The sequence below is a fragment of the Nansenia antarctica genome, assembly GCF_963989245.1.
Source record: "Nansenia antarctica genome assembly, chromosome: 17".
NCBI classification, from domain to species: domain Eukaryota; kingdom Metazoa; phylum Chordata; class Actinopteri; order Argentiniformes; family Microstomatidae; genus Nansenia; species Nansenia antarctica.
This window is the reverse complement of record NC_137687.1, coordinates 963853-976352: the sequence shown is the minus strand read 5'-3', so window position 1 is coordinate 976352 and position 12500 is coordinate 963853. Positions and strand designations below refer to the sequence as shown.

General features: G+C 45.2%; 2 protein-coding genes across 2 annotated transcripts in view; both read right to left on the bottom strand.

Moving 5' to 3' along the window:
- Positions 1–2867, bottom strand: part of tysnd1 (trypsin like peroxisomal matrix peptidase 1) — a gene marked incomplete at its 5' end in the record, with an annotated part of 6061 nt that extends 3194 nt beyond the window's left edge. The window contains 2 exons of the mRNA XM_080547665.1: positions 572–702; positions 1660–2867. Of these exons, the coding sequence (XP_080403791.1) occupies positions 572–702; positions 1660–2867 (1339 nt within the window). The remainder of the gene's footprint in view (positions 1–571; positions 703–1659) is intronic.
- Positions 2868–7318: 4451 nt separating this feature from the next.
- Positions 7319–12500, bottom strand: part of sar1ab (secretion associated, Ras related GTPase 1Ab) — a 6375-nt gene continuing 1193 nt past the window's right edge. Inside the window, exons 2-6 of the mRNA XM_080547673.1 lie at positions 11606–11725; positions 10299–10364; positions 9807–9910; positions 9380–9511; positions 7319–8848 (exon numbers count right to left, since the gene is read on the bottom strand). Coding sequence (XP_080403799.1) covers positions 8732–8848; positions 9380–9511; positions 9807–9910; positions 10299–10364; positions 11606–11725 — 539 coding nt within the window. The 3' untranslated portion in view covers positions 7319–8731. The remainder of the gene's footprint in view (positions 8849–9379; positions 9512–9806; positions 9911–10298; positions 10365–11605; positions 11726–12500) is intronic.

The following is a 12500-nucleotide window of genomic DNA, read 5'->3' as shown; positions in this document are numbered from 1 at the left end:
AACCCCTGCTACGTAACGTTACATACGCGTGCCACAGGGCAAATAAATTAATAGCACAAACGCTCATAGCATGTACAGCCCTGTCCATGAGACGTTGTTTTCCAACATGTACCAGTAAAGCTAACATAAACATTACGACCCTAACAATATAACGTTAGCCAGTTGGCTAACAACATTAGCTAAAACTTACCCAGCTGATTCTTGCATGGCTCCCGTTTAAAAATTATTATAATTTTTTTTTTTTTAATACGATTAGTCGACACTAAAATTCCACGTCGACGAGTTTTTATGATCGACGTCGTCGATTATGTCGACTAATCGTTGCAGCCCTAACACGCACACACTCACACATTCTCTCACACTCTCACACTCAGACACACACTCACTCAGACACACACACACTATTTCACACTCGCACACATTGTCTCACACTCTCTCACACACACACACACACACACACACACTCACACAGAGAGAATAGCCTTTTAAACAGAATAATTGAGAACCCTCAACAACAACAACAACAACAACAACAACATCACACATCTAACCCTCTCATTCCTCAGCCCACCTGGTTTAAAGGAGGTGGCCAGGCGGGGGACTACGACCTCAGGAGGGGCGTCTCTCAGCTGCACCACCGCCACGTCATAGGGGGACGACTCCTTGGTGGAGAACAGCACATCGCCAACCACAGCATGGAACCTATAAACAGGGTATCAGGAATCTTGAGGTTAATTTGAAAGTGACAGTTGGATCTAAGTGACAGTTGGATCTAAGTGACAGTTGACACTAGAACAGCCGAGTCTAATTCAGAAAAATACCTACAAAATTCAAGACCTCATAAAATCGTGATGAGACTTTTTAATACTTATTAAGGGTCTTTGATTTTCCCAAAAATGATTTATCAACTTTTAATACTTTTCAAGACACCGCGGACACCCTGTATAAAGGAGTAAAAAACAAAAACAAAACATTTAGAAAAAGACAGATTCTTCCATCACGCCATATATGCCACATATGTGACATCACTGCCTCGTAATAAAACAGAATATTCATAAGAGGCTCTTCTCTTTCTCTGGAATGAGTCTTGGTGGGTGTGTCTTTACACATTTACATTTGACATGTTTGGCATATAGCTGATGCCTTACAAGCGACTTACATTGCAATGACTGCATACATTTCTGGTCCCAGCGGGAATCGAACCCACAACCCTGCTAAGCGTTGTTAGAGCCATGCTCCACCGACTGAGCCACAGAGGACCACACGTTTACATTTTACATCACGTGTTTGCCATTCGGCAGGACGCCTTGGCTTTATCCAAAGTGACTTAGTACTGAAGTACATTTGTCTAAAGTAAGTGAGTCATGTATAGGCCTACATCAGTCAAAAAACAAATCTATGCTAGGACCAGGGGTCATTGGCAGTCACAATGCTAGAAGAATGAAGGATTAGGCTACTTGTTTTGCTTTTTTAACAGTAGAGGAACTGTACAGAGGGGTATTGGTTGAGGGGGGGGGGGGTGAAGAGGTCTTTAGGAGGGATAGTCAAGGTGTGTTAATCCTGTAGAGATGGCTCTTATCAAATCAAATCAAATGTTATTCGTCACCTACATCGCACACAGCCTAGTGACATTCTTTAGAATAATAACACCCTACCTACCTGTCCTTGTTGCTGAATCTCAAGGTGACAACCGCCTTCCCGTTGACAACGTGCCGGCAGGTTACAACCAACAGCGGACCGACCAGGATCCCAGAGCCCCAGAACTGTCCGCTATCGATCAAGGCCACAACGGGGTACTTCTTCTGAGTGGCTGGGGGGGATGGTTGAGGGAGTGTTTTACTCTCCAAAGCTAGAGGAGCCAAGAAGTCTGTGCGTAATTGCGGGCCGCGCATCTCTATCAGCGGATCGGCAACATCCACACAGCGCACGACGCTCCTCAGGATCATCTGCAGGGAACACACCAGGGTCAGCCCGATGAACTCGCTGGACTTCCAGCACAGGGGAGAGACGATCACCCCGACGAGGTGGTACGACTTGTTGTCGTCTCCGCCTCTGCCGCTGGAGACGAACAGCCCCCCTCCCTCCGTGCCGGGGACGCACCGCGCGTCCGTGAGGATGACCGCGTTGTCCTCCCCGGCCAGGTTACTGACGATGCCCTTGCTGAGGGTGCTCATGAACAGCTCCGGGCAGAAGGCGCCGAACGGGGACCCGCAGGCCACCACCGCGCGTCCTTTCCGGAGAACGGAGCTGCGCACCCAGGGTGTTGTTGTCTCTCCGTTTGACCCCCCTCCTCCCCGTGTCAACCCCCCGGACACCTTGAGCACGGCGAACCAGCTCAGGGACTCGAAATCTCGGACCATTTCCTCCGCATCCTCACCCTCCTCCTCCTCCTCCTCTACTCCCCCTCCGCCATAGAAACTCCACTTGTCTGACTCCTTGAAGACCTTCAGGAACGCCCGGCGGAACTCCAGGCAGTGCGTCATCATCAGGAGCTGGGCCGCCGCCTCTCGGTGCTGATGTGGAGAGCTGCGTCTCTCTGCCACCGTCGCGCATGTTTCAGGTGGCTCAGATGATCCAGACGCGCATCGGTTCGTGTCCAGATCTCGCTGCTGCTCAGAGAACTTTACGCGGATTTTGAGGTTGTCGGTGAAACTGCCAGGCAGCAGGATCCCCCGGTGGTCTGACTCTGACGCCAGGAGAGGAGAAGATCCCTGCTTATCGTTCAGAAAGCGAGAGAATATGAGACTGTTACAGATGACGATCCCAGGGTTTGAGTTCAGGATGACACCACTGCAGCTCTGAGGTTTGTGATCAGAGAGAGACTCCCACGCTGTCACCACACAACAGGTTCTTTCAATCGGCTCCATTCCTGTTATGAATGAAAGCTTTATTTCGAACATGTGTAAAAAGAAATAGTTATAACAACAAAAGACAAAACAAAAACAAGAAAAAACAAAACAAAAATAAGAAAAAACAAAACAAAACAAAAAACACTATTAACTTAACATGTCCGAAAAGGAGTAGGAAGAAGCATAAGCTTATTTAATCCCACCCCTTCTCCAATACTCAGAGATTAATAATTAATAATCTGCAGTTTCAATATTAATATAATGTGTTTTAATTAAATCAAATTTATTTACGTATTTACATATATTAATTTATATACTGTGCATTGTATTAATAAATTCATCCGTCATTTTGTGCTTGTTTGGATTTAGCAGAACTTTTTTATTAGTTTTTGAAAACATTTTTTCTATCCAGTCGTTAAATGCTTCAACACTAGAGCTTGGTGCTCTATAGATACAGCTAATTATTACATTTTTCTTTTTTTCTTTACATATTTCAATTGTTATGCATTCTAATAAGTTATCAATCACAGTTGTCATACTTTCTACCACCTTGTAATTCAAGTTATTGTCCACATACAAAGCCACTCCTCCTCCACTCTTATTCTTTCTATTTATACAGTTAACTTCATACCCATCCAGTTCAAAATCCATTCCTTTATCAGCATTGATCCATGTTTCCGAGATGGCAATTATTTTGAATGGTTTTGTGAATTGATTTAAATATTCCTTGATGTAATTAAAGTTGGCATACAGGCTTCTGCTATTGAAATGGATTATTGATAATTTGCTGTCCGTTTTAATGATCTGGTTGTTCATCTGTGTAGTAGCTGCAGTTGTCGTTGATGTTGTAGAATAAATTATTCTCCGGATCTGTCATTTTCCAAGTCTAGTAAATGATGGTCAGTATTGAAATGTTCTCAGTTCCAGTTCCCCATGATCAGTAATACTTTGAGTTATGTCATTAGTGTCTCCAGATGTAGATGAATGAGTTAAGTCAGGCAGTGTCATGGTTGTGTGTTGTGAATTCATACCTTACAGTCCGGTTTATGATGATCGTTAGTAATTGTGCTTTTCTGGCGCCTGTTATCAGACTGTCAGTCAGTTCGTGAACTTTGTGCCCAACATGGTTAATAACCACCTACATGACGTAGATCTGAGTTAAAAGTTCAAGACTTCAAAAACACCATTACTGTGTTTTATACTTTGGGGAAAAAAGGGCTGGCGATCATTATAGTGAATTCATAGCAATTTTAATAAAATGTTTAAACATCACTATCTGCATCTGGTGGCTAAATGAGCAACAATTGTATCAACAAACCTTGATGGTAGTCCACGCTGTGTTATCCCCACTTCCTTGTTTGCTTCCATTGGTCCAGAGGGTAGGTAGGCGGGGTAAAGACAGCTTCCATTGGTCCAGAGGGTAGGTGGGCGGGGTAAAGACCGCTTCCATTGGTCCAGAGGGTAGGTAGGCGGGGTAAAGACACCTTCCATTGGTCCAGAGGGTAGGTAGGCGGGGTAAAGACAGCTTCCATTGGTCCAGAGGGTAGGTAGGCGGGGTAAAGACACCTTCCATTGGTCCAGAGGGTAGGTAGGCGGGGTAAAGACAGCTTCCATTGGTCCAGAGGGTAGGTGGGCGGGGTAAAGACAGCTCCCATTGGTCCAGAGGGTAGGTAGGCTGGGTGAAGACAGCTTGCAGAGCTATTTGATTGGCTGCATTCCCTGCTCTTTATACCGCGTCGTGGTTAACTCCGCGAGGCATGGCTCCTGGGGTCTGTGTCACAAGGGATGCTTGAGGCGAACCAGGGGGGTATTCCATCAACGTCACTGAAGGAAAATCCAGACTTATTTTTGATAAATCTCGTGAGATTTTAGATTTTATTCGGAATAAGCCTGGATTGTCCTTTAGTGACGTTGATGGAATACCCTCCAGTTCTTCCAATTCATTCACCCAATTGAAGTTGATATTTAAAACGGTTAAAGTCAAAGCGTACTTTTACATTGTTGTAATCCAGTGGTTTTGTTGTTTTCAATAGTCCATAGTGAAGTGAAGTGAAACTTTGTTTATATAGCGCCTTTCGTACACGGATGCAACTCAAAGCGCTTTACAATGATTGAAAAACAAGATTACAGAATAGAACAATGATTGAAAAACAAGATTACAGAGATGGGACACACGCACACACACACACACACACACACACACACACACACACACACACACACACACACACACACACACACACACACACACACACACACACACACACACACACACACACACACACACACACACACACACACACACACACACGAGACAACAGGAAGGGAGGGGAGGGAGCGGTTACTTTGCAAGCTTACACTAGTGGACACATTAAAGTGTCGATATCTAGCTTTGAAGGTCCTTGGTCGCCCATTTGAGTCAATTAAAACAATTTAATTTATTTATTATGCATAACATTGTAACGAAAGACAACAATGACACATGGAACACATCATTGTCCAAAATATTTTATTTAGATTCTGATCAAAAAAACCAAACATATTTTTCATAATCAATAAATACGGTACATGACTGCCCCCTAGTGGCAGAGGAACACACTCCCACCAGTTCTGAGGGGGTGAACCGTAAGAGACGACATGCACAGTCATGTTACATTATTTACAAAAAGGATAAATATCTATCCTGTATTGTCCATGCTCTCTATGCTCTACTCACCCTACTCCTCAGTACCAGAATACCACCACGCCATACTCTCACAATACTCTCTCAATACTCTCTCAATACTCTCTCAATACTCTCTCAATACTCTCACAATACTCTCTCAATACTCTCACAATACTCTCTCAATACTCTCTCAATACTCTCTCAATACTCTCACAATACTCTCTCAATACTCTCTCAATACTCTCACAATACTCTCTCAATACTCTCTCAATACTCTCTCAATACTCTCACAATACTCTCTCAATACTCTCGTATCGTAGCTGCATCAGCGGAGTAGCCTACTGAAGCCGATAGTCACCAAGTATTTATTTCACAGTAACAAACCGTTGATAAAGTAGGAAGCTGAGCTTTAAAACTGTAGACAAAATGTAACCCCACACCCCGCCTGGTAACCCCGCCTGGTAACAGCTCCATCCACTGTTACCATAAAGTCCTGATATGATACAAAATACTGCAGGTAAGTGTTATAAACAAACAAATAAATACATTGAATTTGATACATTGAACTCCAAAGAAGGATAAGGCAAAAGCACTATCATAGCTACATCAGTGTAATTGGCTGGTGTTAATATATTACAAATATTAAAATTAGTCTAGAAAAGAAGAAAAAAGGATGAAACAATCAGAAACAGTTAGTATGCCTTCAGAGAGAACACATGTCGGTCCTCATCATTTGTACCTAAACCTAAACTGTAGTAACCTATTCATATGGCACTCTTAATGACAGGATCGAGTAGTCTCTCTCTCACTAGTGACTTTATGTTTATATTCCAGGCGGTTGTGGGACCGTGAAAAACCATAACTTAATATGGATCTCATCTTTGTAAATGCTAGACCTTGTTATTATTCTTTTTTGTCTCTCTCTCTCTATATATAGGGTTAGGGTTAGGGTTAGTAAGCTATATAAGTATATATAGCTTACAAACAAAGCTTTATGGCACCTTTGCTGTTGCTGTTACGAATGGATAGAAAATGGATGTCATTTCTGCCAACATGCATGTCCAGGGCCGGTCCTAGGCATAGGCAAAATGTTTTTGCCCCCCCCAAAAAACATTTAAATAAAGGTATGTCTCTATGAATTTCATGTCTCTATGAAAATATGTCTCAGCCTACTGTCTCTATCCTGTATTGTCCCCTAGTGGGTAGTAGCTACTAACAGGCTTCGCGATTAGTCACACTCGCCTCTTGCGAACCATGAGGCAGTACTGGTGGCTTAATGTGGTGGTGGTGGTGGTGGTGGCGCCCCTAAAACTTGGGGGGAGGGGGCATCAAATCATACTCTCGCCTAAGGGCACCTAAATGCCTAGGACCGGCCCTGTGCATGTCTTCTGCCTAGTTTGGAGCAGTGGAACACTGCTACTGTATGACGGAGGGTTAGGGTTAGCAGCGCCAGAGACATTCACCCGAAACTGTTGAGCCATTTCCCCTCGACTGTAATTCAATCTCACCAACCTAAAATAAACCAGGGGGCAGAAACTAGTTCACAGCGATGACAAGTTCCGCCCAGTAGATGCAGAGGGGGGTAAGAGGGGGGCAACGGCTCAGTTATCTGGTTTAAAGGGATGCTGCTAAACCAAAACACTACATTTCTTCCTGGTTTGTTCCGAGCCCCCCGGACCTTGGTTGTGGATTAGCCCGGAAAAAAGTTACATATTTTGCTTCCTTGGTTATATAATAGGCTATGTCATATTATGGCCCCATAGGGACCCATTCATTCATTCTGGAAATATGTCCAAGTGTTTTCGTACAAAGTCTTCAGAGAGGGATTCTGTCACAATACAACTGCACAAAGTAAATCTAAGACGAATTTCCACAAATCACAAAAGACGAAATATCTTAAATCGAGGCGATATATGCCTTGGTTGTTTGTGTCTACACTAGTTTTAAGATACATTTTACTTGTTTTAAGACAATCTTAAGTGAGTGAAATGTTGCTGTTGTGTTGGCAGATAGCAGATAATTTTGCTTATTTTAAGTCAAATTCCCCCATGTTGTTATTGCCTTTTTGGAGTTGGATTGTTGGATTGGAGCGTCTGCAAAGTGTTTTGGACAGAAAGTTTCCAGAATGAACGGGTCCCTTGTGGGCCGATACTCTGTATATACTTCATGGGTTCCTTGTCGGATACTAGCTCCTCCTTGTTCACAGCTGGTCCCTGCTGGAGGAGGGCCAGCGCTGCGAGGTGGAACCAACACAGGGAGGCTGTGTGTGTCTACAAAGAGCAAACAGTCCCGGTTCTGAGCAAGCGGATTATAGAGACTGTAATTGATTTAATTTTCAATAGTTTGCACATCAACAAAAATCCTTTCAAGCGTTTTAACTCGCCACTAAACTGTGTTTGAAGTCTCTCTGAGGACACTTGATGGGATGTCATTGCAACAACAACAACGCTAACTTATGTGCCATTGGAATCCTGTCTTAACTGTTAGCCTGCGCTGCTAACTGTCAGATTTGCTGCAGCAGCAAAGTAGAGAGCCGGAGAAGCTGTCACTACTGACTTCCGAGGACAACTTCAGGTAAAATGATATTTCACCAAAACATGAAAATGTACTGAATCATCCCTTTAAGCAAGATACATACACTCACCGAACCCTTTATTAGGAACACTACACTAACACTGGGGAAGGCCTCCCTCCATCTCATTAATAAAGTGCTCGGTGAGTGTGTATGGTGAATATTTGACAAAAACACAAAATCGTTGGTTTACTCTTTGCAATTGAACGGCTTGTAAACGGTTGATCAATTATCAATGGAATCCACTGCAATGGGGCTATAATAATTATCAAACAATAAATCTGTATTCTACAATTGTTTGAAACCCCCCAAAATAAGGAGATAATTAAAAGAGTATTAAGAGTATTAACACTATCAATACAATTCTTTTTTATTTTTGGGGGGGGGGTTATAGGGGGAGGGGGGGGGGGGGGCGGGGGGGTATTTGGGGGGGTTGGGATGTATTTTCCATTAGGGCACTCAAATGATATCTAACAGGCTAGTGGGTAGTAGCTTTCCAGCAGGTAGGTTTGTGCATAAAACAAAACGGTTGATAGAGAAAAGGAGCTCCCAGTGACCCGTTAGTCGATGTACTGGGAGAGCCAGCGGAAGCCGTCTCCGTTAGTCGATGTACTGGGAGAGCCAGCGGAAGCCGTCTCCGTAGCGTTAGTCGATGTACTGGGAGAGCCAGCGGAAGCCGTCTCCGTAGCCCTGCCTCTTCAACACGCTGCACATGAACACTTCCATCGGCCGCAGGTTCAGCTCCTTCAGCGACACTTTGCCCTGAGGAGAAGAAACACACCGTTAGCCTCGTAGCAGCATAATTTGCTAAGTCTTATTTTGGCCAAATTGAGATATCTTGCCTAGCTCTACTCTCCACTGATTCACTGTGCATTATTGCCTACTATGCCATCAGCGAGGCCGTTGTAAAGCGCTTTGGAATAAGGCGCTGTATAAGTGCAGTCCAGTCATCCATTCATTCCAAATGGAATTTTACAACGGCCTCTCATTCACCCATTCACACACACACACATTCACACACCAATGGCGGCAAGCTACCATGCAAGGCGCCGGCCCGCTCATTGGGAGCAATTTGGGGTTCAGTGTCTTGCCCAAGGACATTTCGACATGTGGCCAGCCGGGGTTCGAACCGCCCATCTGCCGACCTTGCGATCATTAGACGCTGGCTCTACCTCCTGCGCCACAGCCGCCCCAATTCCATTCAAGTCAGAGGTCGCAAGTTCGAGGCTCGGTTCGGAGCGACTGCAGGGGGCGACTGTTTGCGACAACTTGACGTCCGGTACACTGACTCACCTTTCCGGTCGTGTGGCCGTGGAGACCGAACATCCCCCGGAGTGCGTCCTCGCTGACGGCCTCGGGCCGGTCGATCTTGTTCCCCAGGATGAGAACGGGGACGTTAGAGATGGTCTCGTCTGTCAGCAGAGCCTGGAGGGAAGAGAAACACTGTTATTGATGTTTTATTGGACTCAAAACCACACCTGGACACACCAGTTGGGGTGTGTGTGTGTGTGTGTGTCGGGGGGGGGGGGGTATAGTCAGTTGGGGGGGGGGGGGGGGTATAAACTAGTAGCGTTGAGGAGATTTTTTTCATGACATTTAATCATGATGTTGACCAGAAGGGTAATCTACGGTAATGAATATGAATAATCGTATTAACATTCAGAATCTTATTCAACAAGGAAATAATTGAAAGGGTAAAATACTAGGAAGTGCCACTGACATCAAGTTCAATCTTGGCCTCTTCCAGTCTCTCGACGTCGGCGCAGTCCACCATGTAGACGATGCCGTTGATGGCCGGGAGGTAGTTCTTCCAGATTCTCCTGGCTGGGGAAATCAGAACAGTTTCAGTGTTTAATGTTTACAGATGACCCACCATTTTACATTTGAACATTTCTATATTTTTAGACATTTAGCCGAAGCAGTTTCAGTGTAATTATAGTTTACAAATGACCCACCGTTTTTTTTTTTTTACATTTTTAGACATTTAGCAGACGCTTTTATCCAAAGTGACTTTACAGCAAGTCTCTAAAATCAGATATTCCCATCTGTGGCACATAAACCTCGGCATCACAAACTGAACGTTTCAAAAGACCTAACCATGAAAACACGTGTCACCCCTCTCTCACTCTTCCTCCAAGTTCAAAGATGAGACACCTAAACAACCTGTTATAACATTGTAATAACTATGGGCGTTTTGTATTAAAACGTGTACCTTGTGTGTGTCCACCAAGATCAAATGTCGTGAAGGTCATTCCAGCAATTGTCAGCTCCTCAGACGCTGAGGAAAGGAGACAGGAAAACTACTATAGACACTATATATATATATATATGTCCTACTATACTATATCATATCAGAGTCATTCAGGGTCCACATACGTATGTGACATGGTCTAGTGTTTTGGTCGGCATGTCAGCAACCAATCAAAATGTTCTGACACAAAACATCTCAATGTTGTTGAGAATCACAACACAAACTCGCTAGTCAAGTCAAAATACTGCAACGCAATGAGTGAGTAATCCCCACTGCTACATAATAACTCTAACTCTACTTTACATTGTTAGCAGGCTCACAAAACAAGCTGTGTTAGCTGACTAGCGATGTGTCATCGATTTTCAACAACGCTGAAAAGTCTGAACATTAAATTGGATGTCGACATGCGGACCAAAACACTAGACTAGTAGTGTATGTCTAGTAGTGTTGTAGTCTGTTTAAGAATGAGAGTTGTTTGTTTGTCACATTAATTTGCGTCATGCATTGTGTTAAAGCAACGAAAGACATTAAGGCTGCGTTCGTTAATTCACTCTGAGAGCGCCGGAGTGCACACTGGGTTCAACGTCATAAAGGGACCAAGTAATTTCATTGGACAAGAGGCATTCCTTGAGTGCTGAGCAGATTTCCAGAGCGGATTTACGAACGCAGCCTAAGAGTCATCACAGACACAGTGACATCACAGGCACAGTGACATCATGGAGGTATTCGGTTGTTAAGTCGTGACGTGTTTCCGGGTCCAAAGTTGGCTGAGGCGCTCTCTTCGAAATGCCTCAGTAATAATAATAATTCATTATATTTGTATAGCGCTTTTCCGAGGCTCAAAGACGCTGACAAATATGGGAAAAACAGGAAAGTGCTGCTGTGTCCCTTGTTGTATGAATAGATCCCAGTCTAAAAAACGATTGAACTGTCATTCTACCGCTGTAGTACACTGGTACTCTGGTGCTTTAGTACACTGGTACTCTGGTGCTTTAGTACACTGGTACTCTGGTGCTTTAGTACACTGGTACTCTGGTGCTTTAGTACACTGGTACTCTGGTGCTTTATTACACTGGTACTCTGGCACTTTAGTACACTGGTACTCTGGTGCAGGGAATTTCTGGTTTGGACCCGGAAATTGCTAAACGTCACGTTTGACGTCAGACTTAACAACCGAATAGAGGGGTGGAGGAATGGGGAGGTGGAGGTATAGGAGGTGTGTGGCAGTGAGTTGCAGGTGAGATGAAGAGGTTGAAGATTCATCTTACTGGGATGTAGCGTCGGCACGTGCTGCCCCAGACGGTCGTCTCTGAGCATGTGCAGTAGCGTGGTCTTCCCGGCGTTGTCCAGTCCCAGGAACACCAGCTTCCCCGTCTTCTTATACAGACCTGGAGGGAGAGAAGAAGAAGAAGAAGTGACGTGTGATGTCATAGATCAGAGAACATCCATCTTCTTTTTTTGAGTTGGGGCAGACCCACTCCCATATTTTTCTTTTTTTTACTGGACAGAGACAGTTGAGAAAGACAGGGAGGTAAGGAGCAGAGGGTATGTCAGCAGGGCATGGGACGGGTCCAAACCACGGCAACATGGGCATGTGTACTGTATGTATCTAGACCACTGGACCACCCTAGACTACTGGACCACCCCAGGCCATGGTACTAGACCACTGGACCACCCCAGGCCATGGTGCTAGACCACTGGACCACCCCAGGCCATGGTGCTAGACCACTGGACCACCCCAGGCCATGGTACCAGACCACTGGACCACCCCAGGCCATGGTGCTAGACCACTGGACGATCCCAGGCCATGGTGCTAGACCACTGGACCACCCCAGGCCATGGTTCTGGTACCAGACCACTGGACCACCCCAGGCCATGGTGCTAGACCACTGGACGATCCCAGGCCATGGTGCTAGACCACTGGGCCACCCCAGGCCATGGTACTAGACCACTGGACGATCCCAGGCCATGGTGCTAGACCACTGGGCCACCCCAGGCCATGGTACTAGACCACTGGACCACCCCAGGCCATGGTACTAGACCACTGGACCACCCCAGGCCATGGTACTGGTACCAGACCACTGGACCACCCCAGGCCATGGTGCTAGACCACTGGACCACCCCAGGCCATGGTGCTAGACCACTGGACCACCCCAGGCCATG